The sequence below is a fragment of the Genypterus blacodes genome, unplaced genomic scaffold (genome assembly GCF_046128005.1).
Source record: "Genypterus blacodes isolate CSIRO-AG114 ecotype Tasmania unplaced genomic scaffold, CSIRO-AGI_Gbla_v1 ptg000348l_1, whole genome shotgun sequence".
NCBI lineage: Eukaryota > Metazoa > Chordata > Actinopteri > Ophidiiformes > Ophidiidae > Genypterus > Genypterus blacodes.
The window spans coordinates 772257-799724 of NW_027467132.1; the positions used below are offsets into that span (position 1 = coordinate 772257).

Below are 27468 nucleotides of genomic sequence, written 5' to 3' on the forward strand. Positions count from 1 at the left end.
TGTCTTTCAACCCTTAGCAGCTCTAAGTGGACCGTGGACAGGCAGACAGTTCAAAGCGTCGTACAGATGAAATATGCTGTTTTGCGGCACCGGTGGGGGAAATCCAATAGTGATCTAAGGCGGGGGGGGGAGCTGCGGCGTTCAGCCACTTTAACCGCCGTGCAAGCTGGCCAGTCGACTGAGGGAGGTTATGAGGCGAAACGGTGTGTAAATGTCCTCGCGTTGCATTCATTGCAATCGGAAGCAGCGATTTAGGAGATTCATGAGCCTTAAAACAATCGCTGCCGAAACCCTTTCCACATGCACCCACACAGGACATAAAAACAATTTTATATTCTATTATCTTTTATATGGCGGTGCAAGCCCCACTGGGTGCCATTGCAATATAGATTGGAGGACAGGACGATGCCCCCTGTTTAAGAGATGGTATATTTGTGAGAGCAAAGTGAGAACACCCATCAGCAGCTGCAGCCCAGGGTTGTTTCATCGCCGTATACGTTCAACGCAGCACAGGAAGGCTAACGGCCCGGAGCACAAGCACGGTTAACTCTGAGTTAAACAAACTACTTCACACGGAACAAAAGTGAACAGTTCCAGTTTTTCTTTACAAGTTGGCAATTTTTTTCTGGTGTTTCAAATCACAGGAGGAGATATTCGTCCTTTGCAAACAGAAATCTTCTCATAAATGAAAGTGAATGAGTGAGGAGGGGAAGAAACAGTCTGCAAACTGGACAAATCAGGGAAAATCTCAATGTCAGGGGCCTTTAAAATGGAGAATACTTAGATTTACAAGAATTTGCTAAATCCAACCCCAATAGGTTGAAGCAGTCAGCTGTCAGCAATGAAAGCGATGCTGCTTTGACTTCAGTTTCATCCAGAAAGAAACTGTCTAAATCTATTCTGCATGTATGAAACGTTAGCCTCCACGTCGGGCTGCGCCGTTATCTTCGGCTATTTTCAAGACAAGTGTCATTCATCTTTTATTAAGATGACACCCCTGCAGAGAGCCAGTGAGCCGGTGCACAGGGGCACCATCGATCCGGAGGCTGCGGCAACGGAACACCTCTCAATCAAACGGGCCCGGCAGATCGCATAGGGGGCTTTGGAATTTTTCCACCGCAGACGAAAACTTGAAAACAACACCCTGCCTCTTAACCGTGATCACCGCTGATCTCTTAGCGACCAAATCCCCTCACGGATTTGACACTGTCTCGCTCTCACTCTCCCTCCCTCCCTCCCCCTGTTCCCTTTCCTCTCACCGTGGCTCCATCCTCTGGCATTTATAATGGTATAATAATGCTACATGTCCTGTATAGAAGCCCTCCAGAGAGACATGGATCACTGTCACCTTGACCAAGCTAAGAGACTAAAGCCCAGCACAGGGAGCTGCTCTGGCTTCTTCCCCGTGGATACAAACCGCAACTCGCCTCCAACAATGAGCCCAGACTAGATCATGTGCTGTCTCAGTTAATGGTGGACGGTGTAACAACGCCTCAGCTGGAGCGTTGACTCTTCAATTAAGAATAGTCTCCAGACACATATTAGATCCATTCAAGTCTTCTCCTTATATTGGATCCCATTACTGATTGGTTTGATTTTGAATCCACTCCAATGTGACCTGAAAAGATGAGACTTGATGGAAGTAACTTGCTGTTATTGTTGAGTAAGCAGAGGAGCAGAGTTGTGAGTCCTGTTCACCTCACAGTTTTATCTCTGGAGGCTTTTACAGTCACATAAATGCCATATTAGGCTTGTAGCGAAGCCATTTCAATCAAGCTTCTGTCATCAAGCTTCATCCCTCATTAGTGGCTCTACAGACCCACATGAGTACACGGAGAATCTATTCCTGTTAATGAGCACTTCTGTGACCGGGGCCAGCAGCGGACGGAGCCGGGGGGTTAATTTAGCGTTGTGTGATTATCTCAAAGGGGGCCGCGAGATGAGGCCGGGGGCCGAGGGGGCACAGGGGCTGGTTGAGGATGGAGGGTCATCAAAAATATGTCAGAAAATCCAGTCAATCGCTGTCTTCTTCTCCAGTCACAGGATTTCATATTTTCTAGACTCCAATCTTCAACTTTTAGGAGATGATGAAAATCAATAGTGTGGTAAATCCAGGCATTCCCACTGTGGATATTTAACGGTGCAGGGTGTGTGTCGTTGGGATTCCGCTCCAGGCCTGTCTCACTATCACTGAAAGTCTATTTAGTCATTCTACAGGGGAGAGTTTCTGCTTCTTCTTCTTCTCTTCCCTTTATTCTGTTTTCTCTGTCTTCTCCGTCCCTCCCCTCCTTTTTTTTGGTCACTGAATCTGAGAAAAATGATTGGCAGACAACTCATAGGGGAATAAAGAAGGAGCCCAGGCCTTTTCCACTCTGCAAGCTCACAGGATCATGACACTCAAACACACGGACACACACACGCACAGACAATCGGAGACAAATTCGTTTTAAAAGCAAGTCACATAACACACTGAGGCAAGGAAAAGGAAACACAAACACGCATACGGACACACACACACACACACACACACACACACACACACACACACACACGTATTTGCTCCTCCAAACCTTGATGGCTTCATATATTAAGAAACAAATGAATAAAAAAGTCTATTAAGTCTAAAACAAACCAAGAACAGGCAGCGTTCCTTGAATAAGGCTAAAGAAAGACTGTGATGCCACACAGCCAGCTGCTCATGTGACGCGTACGGATCAACTTGATTCCGCAACAATAACGTCAAGCATCCGGAGCGCATCGTAATCACAAAACCCTCCAAAAGAGAGTCAAGGGTGCTCCGCTGCTTGATTGTCTCTGAGCTCTTGATGAGCCGCCATTATGAAGATGAGAGAGGAGCAAGGGGGGTGGGGAGGGGGTGTAAGGAAAAAAAAAAGAGAAATGAAAATCAAAAACTTTAACAGGGCCAGAGGGAAATGCTACACTAATCAACTCCACTCTGTTGAAATTATAGCATTAAGCACTCTGTTAGTGATTAATTAAAGCAAGAGATTCAAACTAATGAGACCACACAGAGCAATATGTGTGAACGTGTGTGTGTCTGTGTGTGTGTGTGTGTGTGTTTGAGGGGATTGTGGACTGTAACATTCCCTGTGTACATATCTGCCCCTGAACAGCAGCCAGGTTTAAGAGATTTGATGCAGCAGTTGATGTTGTAATTGATCGACCGTGATTTGCTAAAAATGGACCAAATAAATGGAGATTCAACTTCTCTCATTAAAAGGTGACCGACACGGATTTCAAAGTACTGTCTCATTCAATTGGCCTGAACTGGCAACACCCCAATGAAACACTGCAGGGCCTGAAGCTTTGTGGGGGTATACAACCTAAAGTGTTACCTGTTGATGTAAAGGACAAAGTCAGAAACGGAAACAGAAAATGTCCTTCTTGCAATGTACCGGTTGATCTAGGACACAGATTAAAGTAATCACCCCTGGATCCTGGTTTTGTTGTTTGTGGATGTGTTAGAAGTAGGTTTGCTAGTCTAGGTTTATGGGATGAAAGAGAACAGTGCTGACTGCGGGTTCCCGTGTCCTATTTTGGTTTCTTGCCTACTTACAAAGTCTGAACTCCTATGGAATTGTGCTTAATCAAAATTCAAATTGTGCAAACTGCAGGAAGATATGTCATTGTTCAAAGGACTGGAAATTCCTGCCTACTTTTGGTTTTAATGAGACCTTCCATATCCACATTTGTTTGGCTTCACAGATCGTCTGCATACCGTGTTTGTTAAGTGAGTTGCCTCTGATCCTTTCCCATCCAGAGTTATCTACATTTTTTATTCACCCACAAAGCAACATAGGTACAGGCAAGGCAGCGGTGATTAATTAGTGAAAAGAAATGAAAGTATTATACACACACGGCCCTTTATAGCAGGCGATTGGACAAATGGCTTTATAACTATAATACCTGTATGCTACTAAATAACTATTGACCCAAACCAATGAATTCTGCTCTACTGTTTGGTTGACATTAAGCATCTGCAGGGTCTTGGCTCTCTATTGCTTCCTTGTTGAGGACCACTGGTCAAGTGGTCTGTCACCAAAGTTGTTTTCTACTTCCCATCTTCACCACTCAAGGAGCTTTTACCCGTTTATTGTCATACCCTGCCCTTGCTTCCTGTTCAGGTATTCTCTACCGACCCCACACCCAATTTCCCAGTGCTGAGTCTGACATTTTTTTTTGCCGGTGACTGACAACAATAACAACACAGAATAAAACTAAGCTGCCTGTGTTCTCAGCCCCGGCAACGGCTCAAACCCCAGCTCGCTCGCTACGCAGGAAAAGATCTCTCTCACTCGTGTACTTTCTTCCCTCCACTTCCCCTCTTTCACCCCCGCCTTTGCCTCCACTTTCTGAAAGTTGATTTCATCTGACGCGACAGAGTTGCGGAAACCATGGGCGGAGGTGTTACAAATGCTCTGTCATCGCACGAACATGGCAGAAAGCGAACGCCTCGACAGCTCTTGGATGCAACATGGGAAATCAGCGACAATGCTCCTCCTCCTCACTACCGCCGCCTGCTTGACTTCAGCCTTTATCTCTGATTTCAACTACACCGGCACAGCGCTCAGTGCCTGCTCTGTTCAGCTGGCCTAGTTTTAATACTGGTGAGGTAGAAATTACTGGCAGGAAATTGGTGGCAGGGAAAAGAGAAAAAGGAAGTCATGCGCCGCATCCCCGAGGGGAGAATCCTTCATCAAATGATTCATACTGTACAAGAGTTAAACATAGTTCTCTATTTAGGTAAATAGGTATTTGTATATTTTCAGTACAACGTTATCTACAAACACGACATTATCGGGTGAAAGCTGCAGCGGAAAGCAAACAGCAGCTTTGTGTGATCCAACAGGGATCCACACTGTCAATAACACTCAAACCGGCGTTTTATTTCAGCGTAAATAAGGTATCAGTGGAGTGGAGCTGGAAACATAACATTTAATGCATATCACCGCAGGGTATCAGAGTTCCACCTTTTGCCTGAGTCAACAATATGAGCAGAGATGAAGGCTGGCTGTAATTCAGCCTTGCTTATAGATCTAATCTCTCTAACACGCCGCTGCTCGGATTTGAAAAATGCCTCTGAATGAGCGTGTGTGTGTGAGCTTGGGTGTGTGTGTGTTTGGCTCTAAAGCACTGTAGTCGTGTGAAAACCTTGTAATTCCAAACAATGAACCGGAGGGATCTAGTCTTTGTTGCTGCACGAGCAACCAGCACTTCTTTCTTTTTCGTTCTAAATCGGAGTGAAAACAGGCGAGAAAAAATGGGTTAGAATTTATTCCTACACATGGTTTGGCTTGACTGGAATTCAAACCATGTCTGCATCATAATTACATTATCATACACTGGAAATGAATCCAAAATTCAGTGTTGTCTAAATTAAAATGCTCCTTCACATTAATTTTCATGTCAGAATATCAGGTTAAATTTAAATCTTGCACTTGGCTGAGCCACAGTTAGAAGATGAATTTAACAGAGATGTAGACTTAATGTTTCCCACTCAGACTGGCTCAGATCTGACTCACATGAGGGTTTCAATAAGGAGAAAGCTGAGCCGTTCCCTTTTCCCGCTCGTGTGTCAGAACAATAAATACGTCAAGGTGATAAACTGCCAGATTATCATTTGTTATTTACTTCTCGATTGATCTTTGGCACTGGAGTTTAATGTTTCTCTGGCAGAAATATCAGATGCATCCCATCATCTCATCCTTTCAGGAACAGCAAACACAGATGCATTTCTATCTTATCAATCAAAAGAGAATACAGGAAAATTCATACTCCTCGAGATGAAAATGTTAGTATTTTAATATGCATAAACATGCTTCGGCACATGGTTCTTGCTGTGTGTGTGGCTGTGTGTGTGTGTGTGTGTGTGCGCCTGCAGTTTTAGGCAGAAGCCCTTGGAGAGAGTGTGTTGGCAGGGACACACACCAGCGTTGCCAAACCTCCCAGTTTTTAACTTCTCAATGGGAACATGCCAGCCCGTTTACCTGAATTAATCAAACTAAATATCAATGAAGCCCTGATAAAGCGCCGGTGTTGTGTGCAAATGTAACATAATTGTTAATAGTTTGTCTATTTAAGAATGTGGGTGTTATTGCCGTAATTAAATCAGCACTAAAGTACTCAAGAGGCATAATTAACTCATATGCAGCACAGATATAGTGTCTGTCTCTGCCCTCTCCTCCCATGGTGACCGTTTCTGTTTTTAAATACACTTTAATCATAATTCTGGTGATTCTCTAGACTTGGCTGCCTGTCATTGTTCCTGTTTTTTGTTTTTTTTTGCCTCAGAACGCTGCTGTGTCCAAACGTTGCGGAGTCCAAAAATGTGTGACATCCAAGTTGGCTGCGTTTCTCTGAAAATCAAAGCCTTAAGACACAGTAAACAAACAAACAAACCATTATGGGGGCTAAATCTTTGCCAGTTGGAGAATTGCTGTGTGTTGGCTGATTATCACACTCTACAAACTGCCCTCTAGTTTGAAACTGTAAAGTTTATTTTCCGGTTTTTAGAGGATATTTTATGTTATGAACTCGGCTTTGCGGCTGATAGGATATTTCTCCAAGGCTTTGTTCAGTGTGTGTGAGGAGGAGAATCTGCAGAGGAAGAGTTGCCATTGTTTTCTGACCTTGTACCTGAGCACACACACATCCCTCCGTATGGGAGTACAGCAGGCACCTACAGTATGTAAAGGTGGGCTGTTACATCACCCCTTTATACAGCACGGCTGGTGTCAAGGCCAGGAGGGGAAATGTACACGGCTATGTTCTACACCATGTATGTGACACGTGAAGACACAAACTACAAACCAAAGAGAGGTTGACCACAAAGCTTGGAGATGAGATTCTAGTTGTCAGAAATGTGCTCCTAGTTTTGCTCTACAGTCATTACCAAGCAAGGGGAGCATTCCACTGAGCTGCACCTTCACCTGAGACGTCACTTAGCTTAATCATATACAGTCACACACACACACACACACACACACAGGCTGAAGAATTCCTTCCAAAAACTAACAAGTAAATCCACAAGGACTGAGCCGTGCTTGCACTTTCTCCCTTTAGTTTGAACACTTGTAGTGCCAAGGCAGGTTGGAGAGACGACCTGATTGGATTCCACGGGCTTTAGCTTTCCGGCGGTGGAGTGTTGTGTTGCTCAGCTGGGTAACAAAAGGTTGTGTTGTCGTGCTCCGGGGGAATTCAGGTGTGGGGGAAGACAGACAGATAAAAGACGGGAAAGAGCAGGGAGGAGACTGAGGGGAAGCTGGAGGATGTGATTTCATGCGTACTGTACCGCAGCTGTGTTTGTGTGCAGGGCAGCACTTGTTTGAATATGTATGTGTGTGTCTGCACATGCAAGGGCCAAAGAAGCATCATTTGTTAAAGACTCGGAATGAATGGAGGCTACTTTTGTGGAAGAATCTGTTTCACTGCACACCGACTTCTGAGTTTTTCCGAGCCAGTTTTCCCTCGACCTGAATCTCCTCACGGCCGGATCTGTCTACCACAGGGGGAGAGAGGGTGTGATCAGCAGCCATGCTGAATCTCATTAATTCAGCCTGGCCTCCTCTTCACCTCAGCCTGTGCTTCCACACCTCCACCCAACCCCCACCCATCTCGCCCCGCTTCCAAATGGTTAGCTTTGGCTCATGTAGCGTACCTGCACCAGACAAGGTGACATTTATCCGTTTAGCTTCCACTCCCCGCGCGGTGCACACGGCCAACCAAGGTCACAGGTCAGGGCTTTAGTCACCACTGCTCCACACAATACTGTGGTCCTGATTGGTGTGTAATGTTGGGGGGAGGGGGGGTGATTATTGAATCGCAAGCCTCAACGCTCCAGATCAATTAGCGGATTAAATATTATTGTTTGTTGCCTTCTAAACATTAACTAATTACTCCACATGTTCCACTTGTGCTGCATTTTATGGCCGACATTACCTCACTCGTTGCCATAAAGCCGGTGTAATTTAACGCCGTGATTGTCTTGCTGCTGATTTACATGCAGCAGAGGAAGAGGAGGATCTCCCTGCAGAGAGTGGGATGCTGAGATGAGATCCTGCTCAAAATACGATCTGTGTTTACTTTTATTTCTCTCGAATCGAGCAAATAACAACACAGCAGCAGAAACAGAAACAAGTGCCAATGTTTAGCCATGTCCCAAGTGACTGACTGAGGGTCTTCTGGCAGCCGTCCAGTACTAAAGCAGAACAAGATCTTATCGCTTTCTGACTAAGAACTTGTAGATTAACGCTTCTTATCAAAATTAATTTATCCACGCTTTGCTATAAACAAAAATCCTGAAAAAAAACAAACAGACACACAAATGTAAGATCCTTCAAAATGTGGACTTATGAAGGATAATAAATTCTATAAGTTGAGCTACAGCAGCAGGTAGTTTGTTACCAGGATGAGTGTACAGCAAACACAGCAAAGTGCCTTGAGTCAAATCCAACAAGACGCTCTCAGAACCTCAATAATTGCCGCAACAAACCGCAGCAAATGTCAAATCAGACCTTCTGTCAATTTACAGCAACAAAAACCTGCTTGTTTCCTGGTTGCTTTCCCTGAGGGCAAATTTTCCTCTTTCAGACGTAGAGAAAACAAAGACCATTGTGAGAATATCCACTTGCTAATTTGAAAAAGCAAAGTAAATAGAGAACACGCCTGACTTGATGACAGCTGTCAGCGTGACAAGAGTTTTGATCAGGTGGGATTTAGAATTTCTATGCTTGAGGCAGCCAGCCGGTGTCCAGGAGGGATTGGAATAGACGAGGTTTGGAGGGAAGGGGGTGTTTAGCGGCTGTCACTCAAGCATATATCCTTTCCTTACCAGGCCTTTATGGAAAAGTTTCTCCCATGAATATTCATGAGGTCTCACTTAAAAATCCCCATAAAGTAATAAAACGCCACGAGCGATTGCCTCACGAAGGTAACGGGCGGTTTGTGTGTATCTTGCCTAAATGCATGGCAAGTTTCATACTTCATATCTAATTGCTTCAGGGAGCAGCCAGCGTGGCAGAGGCAGCGCTACTATTTTTAGTGATGGAGGAGGAATGTTGTTGCCTGTCCACTAGACTCTGACTGACTCACGATTCAAAGACACAGCACACGGGCAGCTTGATGGCTCTGATGGTCAGCTGAGCAGAGCTGGACAGGTAATGTGTCTGCCAGGGGAGTCATACTGCTGAAACGGCTGAAACACGTCAACAAACAACCCTATGAAGGTGTGACTGGGACATAACATAACATTAAAAACATCGTACAAGTTTGATTCTACTGTGATTAAAGAAATACAATGATTTTCTGATTTAAAGCAGCAAACATGGGCAATATGAACTCTTCATTAGATTTTAGTTGGCGAATGTATGAATCTATTCCATCCGTGTGTGTGTGTGTTCTGACCTTAACCGCACTACAGTTCGTCAAAACACAGATATCGTTATAATAAATAATAAGATGAGTATTTCAAACCAGATTTCTCTGATAGAACAAAGACTTTGGACTTTATAAAAGTACAGGTGGTGCACACAAGAAGAGAAACTTTCACAAGAAAATGTTTTTAAAAAAGTCCCCAGTTGGCTAAATTATGCAAAAAAAGCAAACAAATAATTAAAATCAGCATCGTCTGATCATTAATTTCAAATTCATAAAAACATTTGGTGGAAGATGCTAAGCTGCGTTCACATGAGGAAGACAACACGAGCCAGGAGCCGCGAGAGAGAGAGAGAGAGACGGAGGATCCAGTACACACACACACACACACACACACACACACACACACACACACACACACACACACACACACACACACACACACACACACACACACACACACACACACACACACACACACACACACACACACACACACACACAGGGCAGGTGCTGGCTTTTGTTTTGTTTTTGACTCCACACTCATGAGCGAGGAGTTAAAGCTTGGTCCAATAATTGCTGAATCCAGATTCAGAGTGATTGGAATTGGACTGAACCCATTTCACTACTGAGGAACCACTGTGGACCAGGAGACTTTAACTGTCTGTCTATCGCTGCTGCCGGGTGCCTGGAATGTGTCTCCTAGCCTACATACTGTATACAATATACAGACTACTTGAAAATGCTCATTTGATGCATGTATGCTTGGAAAAATGTTATCTTCCATCATCGATCCCTAAATACAATTCCTTATTTTGCATTTTGCCATATTCAGCTTGTAGCAGCTGAGTAGAATGGGACTCCTCTGTGATTTGTTGCACCGTATGCCGCAAACATCGTCAGTGTGAAAGGAGGCAGCGGGCTGCTTTCAAGTGACGAGCGGTAAACATTGTTGCATTGTGGGAGCTGAACAACAATAAAGGGACAGCAGGGTTTAAGACACTGTTCTATCACAGTGGGATTGTATTATCTGAGTGCTGTAGACTTGAAAAAGGGTGTGTGTGTGTGTGTGTGTGTGTGTGTGTGTGTGTGTGTGTGTGGGGGGGGGGGTAGTAGTCTAACAAGGGTAAGCAAGCGCCTGTGAGCAGAGTCAGCCATATGCCAGCCTCCGCCTACACTTCCCAGCAGGCATTGCCCTCTTGTTGCAGACCTGATTCCCGCCTGCTGCCAACATTTTACTGGCAGAAACCTTCTGCAAGGCACGCATCCAGTCAGCACAATAGTCTAACGCCTCACTTCAGGAGCCAGGTTCTCCTCAGCTCAAACAGAAACAAAGACCTGAAATACTCTCACCTAAAACCTTTAGTGGGACAGAAATAATGTGTGACATTACATCAACTCATCCGTACTGAGATGATGTCTATGAATGTTGACTTCTTTCTTCTTCTATGTGCTTCTGATGATCTATTTCTGGCTCTGATGGTGTGCAGCATATAGAGCCAATGTATTGCTAACTCACAACTTTACAATAGAGCAGCGCTTCAACTTCCGACAAATGAAATTCAGAGGTGAAATCCAAAGCAGCAAGCAGCTTGACCCATAGACTTCCATCTGCTGGGCCGCTCAGTGCCACACGGCCCACACACACACACACACACACACACACACACACACACACAGAGACACATATTGGCCTTTATGATCTATCTGCCAGGAGCGACCGTTACACTTTAGGTAGTGAGGAATCATCCAGGTTTGCCACTTTAGATCATTAATGCATGAGAGTCAGGCTGAGAGAGGGGAAATATAAGGCACAGAAATTGAACCAAATTTAAATGATTTAAATCCATGGTGACATTCCCTTTATTAATCATACTTAATAAAGAATACATACGGTTTAGTAAAGATAAAGCCTGAAACATTGCCCGTACTGGTTTCTCTCATACCACAGACTGAGCTGAGCCTTAGTGGCCAGGCTGGATGGGTTCTAACCTCAACTGCACACCAGAGGGGCTCTTTAGAGGAGGAGCGAGTAGTACATTAGGGGAGCTAATTAGGATTATTAGCAGGTCATAATTTATTCAGCCGGGACGAAAACAAATTGCCCAGTCGTTGCGGGGGAAAATTGAGAGCGAGTGCAGAATTACTGACAGCCCAAGCATTTGTGGCTAATTTTAAAGCCTGCGTGTGTGTGTGTGTGTGTGTGTGTGAGAGAGAGAGACGTGACGCTGCTACATACCTGCGCCCTTAGCGGGGTTCATTAACACTACGGATACCATAGTGGTGCGGGAAAAGAAGGTGGAGGGAGGTTTAGTCAGCATCTTAGAGATGAATGAGAACCACTTACTGTGCTCATTCATGTTTAACACAGAAGTGACAGGACGATGCTTCACAGCTGCTGACACGTAAACATGAGCTCGGGTCCATGCTCCTCCTTCACTAATGCAAATTACAGCAAAACGCAATCCAAATCCAAACAACGCCACAATGTGCTGATATCAAATATGACATCACACTGAAAATCCAGGTCAAATACTCAGTCAGATTTTCCTGTAGTCATCAGCCGATTTGTAGTCGGCCATGTTCTCTGAAGCAGATCCGGGCGAGACAGCTGATAACACAAGCGGGGGAAAGTGTTTGATGAGATTGCCGCCAAGACGAGGCAGCAGATTCCTATCAAACACAACCTGCTTCCTGCCGTATTGTCTTACGCTTGGTGTGTCTCGTGTTTAGTGTGCAGTCATGCTAAATGTCACCTAACAGAGAGCCTCCAGTGTGACGCTAAAGTGTAGCAGCTAACAACGCCCGGCATCTCCTAACTAAAGCGTTCCATTCTGAGTCTCTGATGTGCAGACAGAGTGGATGTAAAAAGGCATTTCCACGCCGAGCCTCACGCTCGCTCGCCGTCCTTGTGAACATAATGACCCAATTACCGTTTGAGCTCTTGTTGCGTGGCGATCGCTACCTTGTGCGAAAACGTTAACAATGCTACAAAAAACTGTGGACTGAGGGAAGCTGATGGAGCGAGGCGACGAAGATGTTGCCAGATTGGATGAGTTGGAATTGATGAAGCGGTGCAAAACGCCAAGTGTCTCCGTTCCAGCAGCCTCTGGCCAAACTCCTGCAGACACTGCAAGCCTACACCCAAATTACCACTTAGTCTCTCTGTCCTGACTGATTAATAAAATGCTAACAATCTCAATATCCATGACAGCAATTTGCTAACTACTTCTCCTCTAGTTAAATTAAGCTTCTCTTGTCCTTTTCCGCTCCTTCCTCCCCTATAGAAAGAGACAGTAACTCTGGCCTGGGCTTAATCAGGAGGATTGCTTATTAAGGCAAAGGCTCCCGGGTCCTCTCCTAAATTGGGGAGAGGACAGTCTCGCCAGTGCGATAACCGCAGATTTATGTCAGAATTAGGTGTAAATAGCTGCTGTGGTTCTTCCGCTTCTTTAATTAAGCAAGCACATTTTGCAGGCCTTCGCCTCGCACACTGACCATTCCACTTCTCTCTGTGGGATAGAAGCTTACAAAGCAACTCAGCCATGTAGAGGACAGAGCCCAGAGGAGACATTTAGTGGCCCCAACACTAACCCCAACCCTAAAATAGGAAAATTAAAATGACGAACGATCTGAGTGGTGGTTCGTGGTTTGATAGGGTTGAAGACATACTGTATGTGGGACTTTCCTGCAGAACTGTCACCGGTTCCTATCTGCATATACTTTTAATCCACACATTTGCTAATGCAGGGAGGAAGCACTCTCTGCGTTGTGACTCATCATTTCTGACCCTGGTTGCAGCGATCAGAGTTGTCGTAAAAAAAGGATAGAAATCATAAACATATTCAGGGAGCAGTAAATGTCAAAAAACGAACCACACTCTGTCACATTAAGCAGTTTGAGGAATGAAAATGTTCTACCCGAGCACAGGATCATTTCAAAAAGGCCTTCGCTTTGAAGACAACTCCGTCTCTGCCCTCTCATGTCCCACATTTCAATTTCGGATGCATGAAAAGCCGCACGTCCTCACAAACTTTACACTCCTCTCTGCTACCATTACTTACATCCATCATACCGGAGATGAGCAGGCCCGGAAAAACACAACAAAAAAATTCCCTAATGCGGTTCACAGGAGGGAACTCGGCATTCAGAATTCAGCGTTCAATTTCCATTACTGATAACCGTGCTATTGATTCCCAGCTCGCCCCTCGCTGTCTGGGCGCTAGACACAAGACATCGTATAGGTTTGGGAGCTGTCAGTCAAGGTAATCCGGGAGTCTTCTTGTTTTTTCAAAGGCTGTCAGAGTTTAAGCGTCCGCCCTCACATTCCTCTCAAACGAGGCAGAGGGGAGACAGAACGGGCGTCAAAAGGCTCGTCTGAGAGGAGAAGGATTCTCTGCAGAGGGAAGTCAGTGAGACGGAAAACACAAAACTTCTCCTGCCGCTGTGAAAGTGACTTCGCTTCGAAATTAAACAACCTGCTTTACTTTGCTCAGTTAAACAAGCTTTCGTTGATAGTTTGAAGTGAAAAAATGGTGGAATTCTCTTCTTATACTAGCAATCATTGTTTGTATACCGTCTAAAATATCTAACCCAAGCTGCAGTTCATCCTTCTGTCTTCCTTCTGGACACATTTCCTTGATTTCTGTCTTGGCACTATTATTGTCTCGCAGCAGATTCAGAGGCTCGGGTTCCCAGAATCACCACGGGATCATCAGCTGTAATCCTCCGGGACTTCTCGCCGGACTTACAGACCAGAATCGGGGATTTTGTTGGAGTTTTTCATCCCCAATTAAATCCCCAGCTGACTGCGGACAAGAATCCCCCCCTACAAGAGTCACATCGGCTTCTGTCCCGGAAACAAGAGACACTGCTGAGGTATCATCCAACACATTCCAAACCTAGTAATAGATGTTGAGCAGCAGGTCAGACACCATCTCATTGTTTTCTTCTATGTTCTATGATCCTGTTTCAACTTTACAGCTTCTTAGACTGGATTCTGACTTCTTTCTACCTTCAATGAGGCACAAATCTAATGGATTCTATAAGTTTGAATGACAGAAAGGCGTCCAATTCCAACCTGGTAAGTCACGGATGCAGCTGTAGAAAATTTAATCCAACTCATGCAACCTATTTGTAATTGAAGACCGCTGCCTGTCAGACTAATCATGTGAAGAACGCCCGGTGAAGATAGCTTTACTAGAGAAGAACAGTGAAGAGACACGGCCGTGCAAAATAGATACAAAAACAACCCTGATGTCTTCTCTGATTGTTATTCTGCACATGCTCGGTTCCTCCACATGATAAGCAGTTGATATTAGTATGGGATATGGGTTAGACACACACACACACACTCCTGGAATAGAGGTGAACAGTCGCCCAAGACATTGAGATGCCAGCTGCATTTCTGACTTCAGGACGGGAGAGAAAAGTGGTGTGAATGTAGACGCAAATGGAAACAGACACGAGCGCCACGCGCGCAGATGCAAGGCACACACACACCAGACACGCACACACACCAGGCACGCACACACACCAGGCACACACACACAGCAGTCACTCTGAAAGGTATTTATTGTGCTGATAAAGGTTGCGAGGCACTGCTGCTTTGAAACGCTGAGTAGAGACGGCGAGCGTCTGCCACGGCTGCCGTAACATCTGAATACCCCCCCGCCGACATGAAGAATGATGAGGTCATCTTTGCTCTATTCCAAACGCACGCTCCTTATCTGCATTAACACAGCAAAACAGCGCACATACAACAAAACTATGAATGCCTGAGATGGCTGCACGTCGGGCTTTTCAGGGACGACGACCGCCAGGGCTTCTGGGAGCGCCGGCTGTTTGTTATCCACGTCCCAAAGAGGGACGGGGTCGCCGTAGAAGAGAGAACTCACTCTGAGCTCCGAGGGGAAACCCACCCCAGAGGTTCAAAGAGCAATTAAAAGTCAGAGGATCCCTTGGTGGAGCCTTTCAACAGCTCCCCACAGTCGGATCTCCATCTATTCCTGGTACCTTGTGTACAGGGGTGGGGGGAGTGCGTGGGCTTGGGGGTGGGAGGAGGGTGGTTAGAGGGGGGTGGGGGGGTCCAGACCACAATTTTCTACGAGTGACGAACTGTGAATCGCAACAAAGCCCCCATTACTGCAAGAGGGATTTGGATGGGACTCGGCAGCGGGAGAGAAAAGGAGGAGGGGGAAAAAATGCTTTTGTCAAATGAAATATATAGGAGGAAAAATCCCGTGTCACTAAAATGAGCCTGTGCGGCCCCATATGGTCGGCTCATATTATGCACGGGGCTTCATATCCAGCCGGAGCAGTGAGAATTAAACAATGAGACAATGTGATATTTCTGGGTGACTTATAGTCAATAGTAAGAGCCTAAAGATATTCCGAAGCTGAATCTGAGCTCGGGGAGATCATTCATTCCTTGACTCGCGTTCAATACTAATTTTCTGGGAATTCATCATTTCAGTTTCCAGAAACCAGAACGGAATATTAAAAAAAGACAATGTTATTGTTTCCCCCCCAAAATGAAACATTAGGCCTCATCACATTCACATCTTTCCCTCACACAGGCAGGAGAATACAAGCCAACGCATTAGAATACTGCAAACGTCTGCTCACGTCTCTGTTAACCTCCACTTATTTTACAGAAAAAGGCAGGAATGTTTTTGCTCAAACCTTCAAAATAAAATGCCCAAAGAGAAGCCCTGCAGGGGTCTGGCGTGGAGGAGACCCCCTGTTATCTCGCTGTGGCAGTGTAAACACCTGAGCCACGCAAAACGCCTTGATGGAGCCCAGATAGAGGAGTCGCACACAACTCCACATCACAGAGCAACACACACTGACTTCCTCACTGAGTTTACACTTTTACAAACTTTTCTCCATGGAAGTAAAGAATGTGGGTAAACTCATTTCAGTCTCGCTAAAACCATAACACTGACATTGGTGGTGGAATTATGACTGTAATGATGATGAGAGAGGCAATGACAGTCATAATGATGAAGGATTGCAATGGATTAATATGCAAGAAGGGAAGTAAGATGACATCGGTGTGTATAAATCACACACACACACACACACACACACACACACACACACAGCCAAAATATCAGATGCCGAAACATATTATGAAAAATATTGCAGTTTAAATTTCAATAAAAATAATAATAAAAATAATAATAAAAATAATAATAATAATAATAATAATAATAATAATAATAATAATAAACTATCAATATATGTGGATCACATAATAACACCTCGACGCACAAACCGTCACAAACAATAACATGGTAGCAGTGCCCAATCTTAAATTCTCCTCTTCGTCCTCGTTCTGTCCCGGGGCTGAGGATGAAGCCGCTGTTTGTTTTGGCAGCAGCAGAGTGATCGCTCAGCGGAAACACGGGAATGATATCAAGATTCAGACGGTAGCACACACTCATGCAAAGTTTATGGTTCAGGACGATGAAGCGATCACCGTGTGTGTGACCTTTAACCGCCGCTCACACACACGCACACCGACTATCAATGTGCTGCAGCCGAGTCGCTCTCATTGCACTGGAGGTGACTGAGCAGAATGTATCAAAGTAGGAAATGAAATATGAGTGCTTTCCATGTTTCTGACTGGGGCTTACTTACAAATATACAGTGATTTGTACCTGGATCCAGATCTGCTCCTGGATTCCAGATCGATTCAAAGCCCCCTGCCTCCCCCTTCCATTCATCATTCATGTTTTTATCATACATTATTATTAACAAACACGTAAACAAACCAACCTGCTGAGGCGGGTGGAGCAGGAAATTAGAGCGATTGTACTTTGGGGGATTCGTTCTTGCCGTTGCATGAAAGCATCGCTGTAATGTTCGCCGTGTTCGCCGCACAAAGAGCCGTGTTACCTGTCAAGTCTAAAATACTCCTGACAATAACTACAACCAGACATACAAAGTTTCATCCGACATGTAAATAAAGCCTCAGATTGTTTGTTGAAGGCTTCACTCGGCTAATTAAATCACATCAGAGGAGACGGGATTCCCTTGAGCTCAGATTGAGATCGGGTGTGAAAAATTCTGCTCGGCTCATCAAAGAAGTACTACTCAAAGCATGAAGAATGAGGTCTTTGTAGGAATTATCTTAGCTTTTGTAGTTTTAATGCTCATTGCCTCACATCTCCTTCAAGGATTTTAATAGAACCTGCATTTGGTGGCAGAGATGAAAGCAGAAACACAAACCCGTGGAGTCGACTCAGTGGTCTGATGTGAAACACTTCTTTTGAATGAGTCATTTGATTTTTTTTTAAACCGAGCTAATGCTTTCCTGGAATCTGACCGCTTTTGAAAGTGCTTCCTCGGGCCTGACGAGCTGCCAGCGTGACTCGCTTTGGCGCTCCAGCTCCTCGCAAAACAAAAGCCGATACAAACAAGTTTGTAGTTTGCAAGATGGAATGTCTCAGTCGGCGATGTCGCGCTGCAAAAGAGCTGCCGTCTCTCCTCTTCCCTTCCCTTCCCTCTCTCTCTCTCTCTCCCCCTCTCATCCTCCTAACCACGCCACTGACTGAGCGCTTCAACGTGAAATGAGACATATTGCTGCCGACAGCGCAATCGCTTCTCAAGGAAATGTCAGTGGGAGCCTGTTAGGAGGTTGGAGCAATGAGGAGTGTGTGGGCTGTGTGAGGCAGGAGGGCAGCTAGAAAGGCTTCGTCTCCCTGAGAAGACTAATCAGGATCAGTTTAGGAAAAGGTCAGATTTATACATCACAATGTAAATGCATGAGACTCCAGCACAGTCCTGACTCGCATTTATTGCCTCAACTCACTTAAACCAAGGCTTGATGCTGGATATAAGCGTTGTCAAGGGCGACGGAGAAAACATAGTTTGTAATGTTGTGGCTGTAATTTCCCCTCATGAGCTTTGTTTGTCCACATATTCAGTCATCAAGCCCCTGAGCTGTAATCTGTCACTCAACCTCCTGCTCTCTCTCCCTTCTCTCTCTCTCTCTCCTTCTCTCTAATGTAAGTAGACTGATGATTCCAAACATGGAATGCTGCAGTAAGCTCCCACTCTGGTCGTCTCCCTGTCTTGGTCCGGCTCCCCATCACAGCTAATTGGCTGTTAATTGCTGTGAGATAATCGGCCCTTGCTAAGCAGAAAGCAGCAAATTGGCTTGGATGCATTCAGTATAAAGTAGAAGCGCTGGTGTCTTAACAAGGCGTGCAAGTATAAAGTAAAGTCACATCCATAATCGCTTCTTGGACCACTTTTACAATCAATAATTGGTAAATGGTAAATGGACGCTGCTTATTTGGCGCTTTTATCCAAGCGCTTTAGGATGACCTCACATTCACTCGTTCATACACACACTCAGGGGCAAACACACACCAGCTGCCAACGCTTTGACTAGGAGGAGGACGGAATCGAACCGGGAACCCCCCGCTCTAAAATGAGTAATTATTCCCTCTTGTAGCCTTGTTGTTGTTGTTGTTGTTGTTGTTGGTCTGTGTTTGCTCGACCCTGCTGTTCCCCTCCACCTGCCGTCACATGTCGCCCTGTCAGCCAATCATCTGCAGCCGCCTTCCCAGCATCACACACCTGATCCCCCTTCCCTCATTAGTTTCCCCAGCATGTGTGTGTACGTGTGTGTACATACGCCGACCTGTTTTCCTTTGTCCTCTGCCGGATGCTGAGTTCCTTGTTTGTTCCTTGAGCCGTTTCACAAATTCTTTCTAAGTTATTCCTGATGTCTGTGTGTGTGTGTTTTCTTCCTATTCTCCTTTTCTTCTCCCCTGGCTTGGATTAGATTTTGCTTTGTTTTGGAGTTGAGACGTGCCTATATTTTGGTGTTGGCGTTTTCCAATGCTGATTTTTGAGTTTGTTATTAAAAACTACTCGTATTTCTGCACTCACACTTCACAGCTACACATCCAGGGTTCTCCCAGCCGCTACACGGCCTGGGCTCAGCGCCGACCAGCCCAACCAAGAAACACATTAAAACTGTATTACTACTTTAAGAAAATAAAGCCGCAACGTAAATGAAAAGACAAAAAAGCACCATGGGAAAAAGATGTTCAACTCTTATGGTATAAAAATACTCAATCATGGAGTATTTATGTAAAGTAAAGCCCCTCCCCCCCACAGGACCACGGCACCTAAGACCTAAAAAAAAGCTTTGACAACTGCAAATATCATACGTTTATACACATACTGTATATATGTTGGTATTATATCATATTGCATTGCGTATAGCCTCTGGTGGAGTGGAGCACAGATGAAGCAGGGCGTGGGTGGGGGTTGGGTGAGGGGTTGGGTGGGGAGAGTTGGTGGCGCTGCAGCTGGTGAGCGGCGAGGATTTATGGCGAATGCTTCACAAAAAACAACATCACAACTCACTACAGCCGCGACGCGTCACTGAACTGCGTCACCAGCTTCCTTACCGCTTACAGCTTTCTTACCGCCGCAACTATGACCTGAACCAGAAGGCAACGGGACAACTTTGCTGCTGTCTGCTGGACCGGATTGGTTTAAGCTGCAGGTTTCTATCTAATGTACAACAAAAGCTAACACACAGAGGGTTTGAAACACGACAGATAGCTGCTCAAAGTTGTACACTGAAGCATTAATTGTGTCCCGTATTTGCTGAGGTTGAGTGAACGCCTTTGCCCTGAATCCCCTTCCAGCGTGTCAGGGGCGTGTCAGGGTTTTCCTCTGAGCTAAGCTGAATAATTAAGATAATAATGTAGCTTTAATAACCTCTCATCTGGGCTCAAACAGGGAGGAGAAAAAGCCAAGTGCAACACAACCTTTTCCTTTAACAATCCCATTTGTTTCCTCATTTAGATTTGATTGGCGATGATATGCAGCAGCCTGCCGGGGAATCAGGTTTCAGCATTCATCAGCATTTCCTGGTTGTAAATAGACGGTACACTTGCACGAGCCTTGCTTAAGGACACCCACATGTACAGACACACACACACACACACACACACACACACACACACAGACGAAGGAGCAACACAAGGAGGAATCAAGTGCTGGCTGCAGTTACGGTAAGCTGGACACTGAGCCGAGTTCGTGTTCATATTACTTTGTCTTAACCGCATGTTGGCGCAGTAGAGAAATATGAAATGATACGACTGTGAGAGTGTGTGTGTGTGAGATCTACACACACACTCCAAACTGCTGGACAACAACTGCAACACTAATTACCCGTTCTGCAGCCTCACAGTCAGTCTGGTCGGTAAGCAGTTTGAGTTTATTCCACAGCTCGTATATGAAGTTTAACTTTCCCCCCTGAATGCTTTGCAAACTCAATTTTCAACCGGTTCAGTCTTCAACCTGTCCAGGCTGTTAAAGGCAGGTCAGAGTCTAACTAGAGGGGACGGGAAAAATCTCATATCATGGCAGATTTGTGTGCCAGAGTTCAGTGAATGCCAGCTTATTGCTATCGAAAAGGTCACTGGGCTAGAAGCAGAATAAAAGGTCTTTACTGGGAGTGTGTGTGTGTGTGTGTGAGGGAGAGAGAGAGAGAGAGAGTAGGTACGTGCGTGTCTGTGTGTGTGGGTGAGATGCCGTCTATGACCCTGGGGATGAAGGCCGCAACCTGAGATAACCATGCTCATATGAGTGCCACGCCCTCCAGCTGCTGCGTCTGTCTCTCTCTCTCTCTCTCTCTCTCTCCCCCCTCTCTCTTCCTCTCTCTCTCTCTCTCTCTGTCTCTCATTAGACTTTGGTGTCTGTTACCCTCGACACTCCAGGAAACAGACACAAGGCTTTAAAATACCCCAGCCCATACAAGTCCAAAAATCAATTACCGGAGAGATGAAATTCTCCGATAACGCAGCCTAATGATGATTGCCTTGAATTTGAAATGATCGCATGATACAAACCACTATTGGCATTACAGCTGTGTATTGGCAGGCGGAGTAGCTGGAATATCAATGATAATTGCTCCGATGTTGATTTGGAGCCGCGTTACTGCCCGGGGTAAACATAAACCGATTGCATTGAATTGGACTGGGTGGGTGGCGGGCGGAGGGAGGGGGGGGCAGAGGGGGGGGGAGTCGTATTTCCCTGATGTGTGTGTGTGATTTGTGATGAGCTCAGTGCAGCACGGTGACTAAAAAGGAGGAAATGCTTTACGTGGGAGCGCCGGCTGCCTGTTTAATCCGAGCGCTCCTCTTACATCGACTGTAGGAGACTCGAGGGGGGCGACGACGCAGCGACGGCGGCTTGTTTAAAAGGCCCCGGCGACGATAATAGCAATGAACTGGGGGTCTTGACGGCACTCGATGGCGTCCAGGAATAGAAGCGAGCGACTGCGCTGTGAGACGGGACGGCCGTCGGACATCGTCAAGTGGGACCTGCAATGCCTTGTTTCTAAGAGGACACACACACATACACACCCCCACCAGCCACACACACACACAACCGCCTCCGCCATCGTCGCCATCGCATCCTCCTTTCCACCAACCTTGGAGTGGGCCGATGGCGGGCGTCAGCATTTTTCAAAAAGTGCCTGAGTGATGTGGGCTTGAGAAATGTGTCCCATGAATAAAACACATTAGCTACAAACACGTTGAATTATTCACATTCCTGAGGCCCCAATCCCGCCGCACGCCGCAGATATTACTTCTTCAGTCACCGCACGCTCTGCACGCCGGCCCTCAGACTCTTTCATTCTCTCTCCCCGCTCGCTTCTCTCGTGATCGTTCGCCGGCTCGCTTTGTCATCTGCGTTTTGTTAATTCTCTCTCTGCCTCTCTCTCTCTCTCTCTGTGTTCCGCCTGCCTCTCAGCTGACTTTCTGCTGATGGCGACCGTCTATTTATACTCCTCCAGTCGCTACGTTTCTTGGAACATTTTGCTATTTATCTAAAGAGCTCTCGGAGCGGTTGAAGAGCGGCGTCGGTACTGAGGGGAGATCTTTGATGATTTTTCTGGTAACACACGGCGGCACTAAGATGGAGTCATCACTTAGCGCTAATACGAAGCGACCGGCTATGAGATCCAAAGTGAAGAAGGCCCAAACTGAGGAGGGAGGGAGGGAGGGAGGGAGGAAGGAGGGAGGGAGCTGAGCTAATTAAACACTTGACCTAATATCAAGCTTTTTCCTCCGTGTTATTTTCAGCTCCTCCAAGAGTTTGTGAGTTTTGTCACGGGGAGACAGTTTGCCAAATCAACATCGCCGTCACGTAGCAATGTAGCTTCACTCCCATGTGTGGTATAGATGCAGAGTCTGCGTGTGTGTGTGTGTGTGTGTGTGTGTGTGTGTGTTTGCACGGTAAGCAGAGTCCAGACGCACAGAAACGTGACGTCAACGGGCTCCAACTCGTGAGTCATGCCGGCTTAGACGCGGGTCTGTCACACGCACACGCACGCACACACACACACACACACACACTCCCAAAAAGTGACACCGCTCAAAACAAAGTGTGATAAAGGAAGAGAAATGACACCCAAAACATTTCTGAGTGTGCAACGAGTTAATTGCAGCCTCTGTAACACACTCCGTTTCCACACACACACACACAATTCAATTTAAGAATAGCGCTCCCTCCCAATTAACACATAAGTAACAGTTCAAATATCAAGTCAAACTGTGTTGTTTTGTTCAGACCCTCAAACATCCAACTGCTGACTGAAGTTCAAGTTTAGTTTCCTAAAAGACCAAACCATCATGAGATTATGAAGCCACGATCAGCTTTCCTCCTCTCTGGTTGATCTCCATGCTGGTGGTTGATCTCTCGATCGTGCAGGAGAGCCTCAGTATCTCACTATTTAGATGCTGTGATGATGCAATTTTGGAAAGTGTTGGACTGGAGCTTGGTTGTTGAAGGTGAGCGTTTAAGAGAACAAAGCCGGCTGCAGCTGCGAGCGGCGACAGAAATCACCTCCACTTCGATTTTTGCATTTTGTTGGTCGCACACGAGAGCCGGCCCACATCGTTTATCATCGTAACGCTGCAGTTTTTCAAAGCGTGGAGGGTTTCTTTCTGCTCACTCTGCTCTTAACCTCTAACTGCTGCTCGGTGTGTGTGTGTGTGTGTGTGTGTGTGTGTGTGTTCCGCAGAGGTGAGACTTACCAGGGCGCAGTAGGTCTCTGGAGGGTCTCCACAGGTGATGTTGGGCGGATCCAGGGTGACCTTCAGGTACTGGGTCATATCAGCCGCCTCAGGCTGGCAGGCCATGTAGTCCCAGGTTAAGCCCTCGTCCGAGTAAATCTGGGACTTGCACACGTCGTAGTGGCCCCAGGCTGCAGGGTAGTGCTGCATGGCGGCCTGGCAAACACCAGTCCACAGCGCCTGCAGCGTCAACGCCAAATGGAAACGCATGACTGGTCCTCTTTCAGCTCCAACACGGGGGAGCTGGATCTCCTGATGAAGGTCGGACAAACAAAGGATCCCTCGTCTTCTTCTGCTCACCACAACAACAAAGCGCTCAACTGTCTTCCACCTTCGCCGAAGACGGAAGAGGAGGCATGCCAGACTCCTGTCAGCAGGCGGTGGAGCAACGGTGGGTTAAGGTGTTGGGGAGGTATCTTCCTGTTTTTCTTCTTCTCTTGTTCTGGCTCGATAAACGGCGCTGGAGTTACCGGCCTGTTGAGAAGATAAGAGGATAGGGTGGAGGGAGGGAGGAAGAGGAGGAGGAGGGAAAAGGGGGGGTAGGTGAGACGGAGATAGCCCCTCTGACGCGCTGATAGGAAGATGAGTGACAGGTCTCCTCAGCTCGCTCGGCCGTCAATCATGGTCCTGGTCCTGCGTGGAGATGTGGAGCTGTGGAGGAATGAAGAAGAGAAGACGCCGGGTGAATTTACCTCCCTGTGGGGAAATGGGATCTGACAGCCAGGAGAACATTAGCTGGCGCCATCGCTCAGGTTCAAAGGTGTGTGTGTGTAAGTGTGTGTGTAAGTGTGTGTGTGTGTGTGTGTGAGAGCCGGATGGACGGGTGCTGGGATGTGGAGGCATGTTGGTGTTTGTTGTCCATCAAAACCATCAGTAATCCAGGCCATCAGTGTGACACCAATCCCCCCCCCATTACACACACACACACACACACACACACACACACACACACACACAATTAAATGAAACATCACCACCTGTTGCTGCAGAGTCCTTATTACAGCATTTACCAGAAATGAAAGCTTTCTCCCTATCAGACTGAAGAACGCCGGCTGTATTGGAGTAAACTCATCCCTGTATGATCATGTGGGGTTGACGGGGTTAACCCAGCGTCTCCATTGGGAACCAGACGCTCTCCGGCTCCCGTTTTTGCGCCTCGTTCTGATGAAACGGGGCCAATTTAGCAGGATGATAGAGCAGTTAGAGCGTCACCAAGCCTCTCCTCCGGCCGCACAGACGAGGCCGCAGACGCCGCGCAGCATCACGTCAACTAATTCAATTCCGAGGCCGAGCAGGATCCATTTATATCTGCCGCCCGCTCAGGGCCGCCGCCGCCGCCACCGCCTCACGTCTCCCTTTGTCTAACCCTTCTGTACTGAAACACTCATCTAAACACAGCTGACATCACGCTTCCAAAACATTCAAACTCCCCTGCGCCTTCTTCTTCTTCCTCTTCCTCCTCTCTCACATTGCTCGTTTACGTTTGCTATTTATAGAGCGGGCTTGTTTAAACGGTGTAAACATGTAGAAGTTGCAGACAGACGCTCCGGTTCAGGATCTGCAGAGACGCAAACGGACGCGGCGAAGGTTCTCCCGCGTGACGGATGACGTGATGGATGGAGAGCCGAGCCAACGGTCGCAGAGGGGAAGGACTGACTGGCAGACATTTTAGCGTTGCTTAATCAGTCAGACCAGTGTGTGTGTGTGTGTGTGTGTGTGTGTGTGTGTGTGTGTGTGTGTGTGTGTGTGTGTGTGTGTGTGTGTGTGTGTGTGTGTGTGCTGACCCGACACACCTTCTAGTCTTCTGTGATCAATTAGACTACAGACTAAGTGCACAGGATCTCCAGGGTGAGATAAGACAAATATACAAAACCGCAGCACTTCTGTTTGCTTACACACACACACACACACACACTGCTGATCCATCAAACTTCCAGCTATTACTCATTGTTAAAAACCGGGCAAAGTGATATTAGAACAACACGTAACTGACACAACATTCAGATGGATTACTGTAAGCAGAGTCTGGAGTCCAGGATGAAGAGGACGGACCGAGACAGGAGGACAACTTGAGACGGGAAGACGTATGAAAGACAATATGTAAGGATATGACACAATAAATGTCTCCTGAATACGTGTTAATAATGATGGGACGGTGCCGTTTAGGTTACGTTCTGATATTAAGGCGAGCTGAGGTCGGACGATCAGAACGGTCCGTCACCAAAAGACGAGAAGATCGACATTTTGATGGCTTTTGGAAATCAAATAACGATAGATTTAAAACAATCGCAAGAGGAAGCAGAGGGAAGCAGGCGATGGAGCGAAGGGGAAAGGGTTAAAGGAGGGAAGGAGGAAGGAGGAAGTGAAGCACCTTCCAATGTTAAATGTAAGAATGTCAATGAGGGAGATGTCAGCAGGTGAGGAAGCAGCCAATTATCCACAGGAACTCTTGGCACTCGGCTCCTTGTTTCCATTAAGAGACATAATATTACCATGTTAAGGAGGAGACTAAAGAGATGGTCAGCATGTGTGTGTCCACGTGTGTGTGTGTGTGTGTTTGTGCACAGGAGCAAGGTTTGGGATGGCGGAAAAAAGGGTGTGAGCCACGGGTAATGAGACAACAAGCAGAGCGCCAGGATCCCCATAACGAAGCAATGGAGATCAGAGGAGCGGGGGGTCATTATCACTCCCACCTTCCAGGACACGTCGGCCCCCTTTTCCTCTCATTACTACCGCTTATAACCCACCGCCGCCCCAAGGAGAGGAGGTGAGAGAGGGAGGGAGGGAGGGGGGGAGGGAGGGGGAGCAGATGGAAGAAGTGTGGATGTGCATTTTAAGTGCGAGGTTTGTTTTACGGCGGGTCGCTTCCTCTCAGCATCGATCAAAGGTCGAGGACATCAGAGGAGGAATGCTCGCAGGAAGTCTGAGATACGTCCATGTACCGGAATGTTGGGTTTTTGGTTTTTGCGTGGTAGGCAACGATATGTAAACGCGGTCATGGTGGGAGGTCAGTGTGATGGGGAGGAAGAGGAGGAGGAGGAAGAGGAGGGGGAGGAGGAGGTGTGACTGTGCCCCAAAGCACAAAATCGAAGGTTCTGATTTCGGACAAGGCGTGAAGATGAAACGTTGTGTGTGTGTGTGTGTGTTTGTGTGTGTGTGTGTTTCCTGCTTAAATCCCGTTTGGGCCTTTGTTGCTGTGTGTTTGTCCTTGTGGAGTGAGAGAACATGAGAAAGACTGGAGGGAAGAAAATGAATCTCTTCATTTGTCTTCATTCTAATTTAAAAAAAATCATTGTTAAAGTCATAGTGACTTTTTTATTATGTCTTTATAGACATTTTTAATAGAGGCATCAATGCAAAATATACCTATATATATATCTAAATTCAAAAATCAAAATCACAAATATAAAAACTAAGGTGCAACAATAATGGAAACAAAACAGTAAAATATCATAAATATAAAACATCTAAACTGCATTTCAGCCTTTGACCTCTGTGCTCCTAAAGGAAACCAGTGTGTGATGTGTAATATGTAATGCTATGTGTCAGTGGAGATTGTGTGTGTGTGTTCCATGTGGGCTCCACGCTGACACACACAGATTTGTCATGGAAACACACTCTTGCTGCTCTGTGTGCTCAGCTCCTCACCTGAGCGTCACACTAACATCTGTTTACGCCTCATAAATATCAAATCTGTCTCTCAAAAACAGACGGCCGCTACGAAATCGCCCATCGATCTCTCACGGCGGCCTGTGGTCCACCTGAGAGACGACTTGTGGACTTGTGGACTTGTGGACCCCCCTCCCCTCCCTTCCTCTCCCTGGCGGGCCGCTCCAGCCCGGCCCAGTGTTTCTCAAACTAAAATGAAATACCACACCTCCAGTCCCACAATTTGACTCTTTTACCGCTACAGGAAGTCTCTCATAAAGTCAAATAAGCAAATCTGTGTCTTCTTGCC

The 27468-nt window shown here is 46.4% G+C and overlaps 1 protein-coding gene across 4 annotated transcripts in view; it reads right to left on the reverse strand.

The window, feature by feature from the left end:
• The window catches only part of ntng1a (netrin g1a), a 72363-nt gene extending 48212 nt beyond the window's left edge, over positions 1–24151 (reverse strand). For all 4 annotated transcript variants that reach the window (XM_076138110.1, XM_076138111.1, XM_076138109.1 and 1 more), the window contains exon 1: positions 23472–24151. In XM_076138110.1, the coding sequence (XP_075994225.1) occupies positions 23472–23720 (249 nt within the window). In that variant the 5' untranslated portion in view covers positions 23721–24151. The remainder of the gene's footprint in view (positions 1–23471) is intronic.
• Between the last annotated feature and the right edge of the window lie 3317 nt (positions 24152–27468).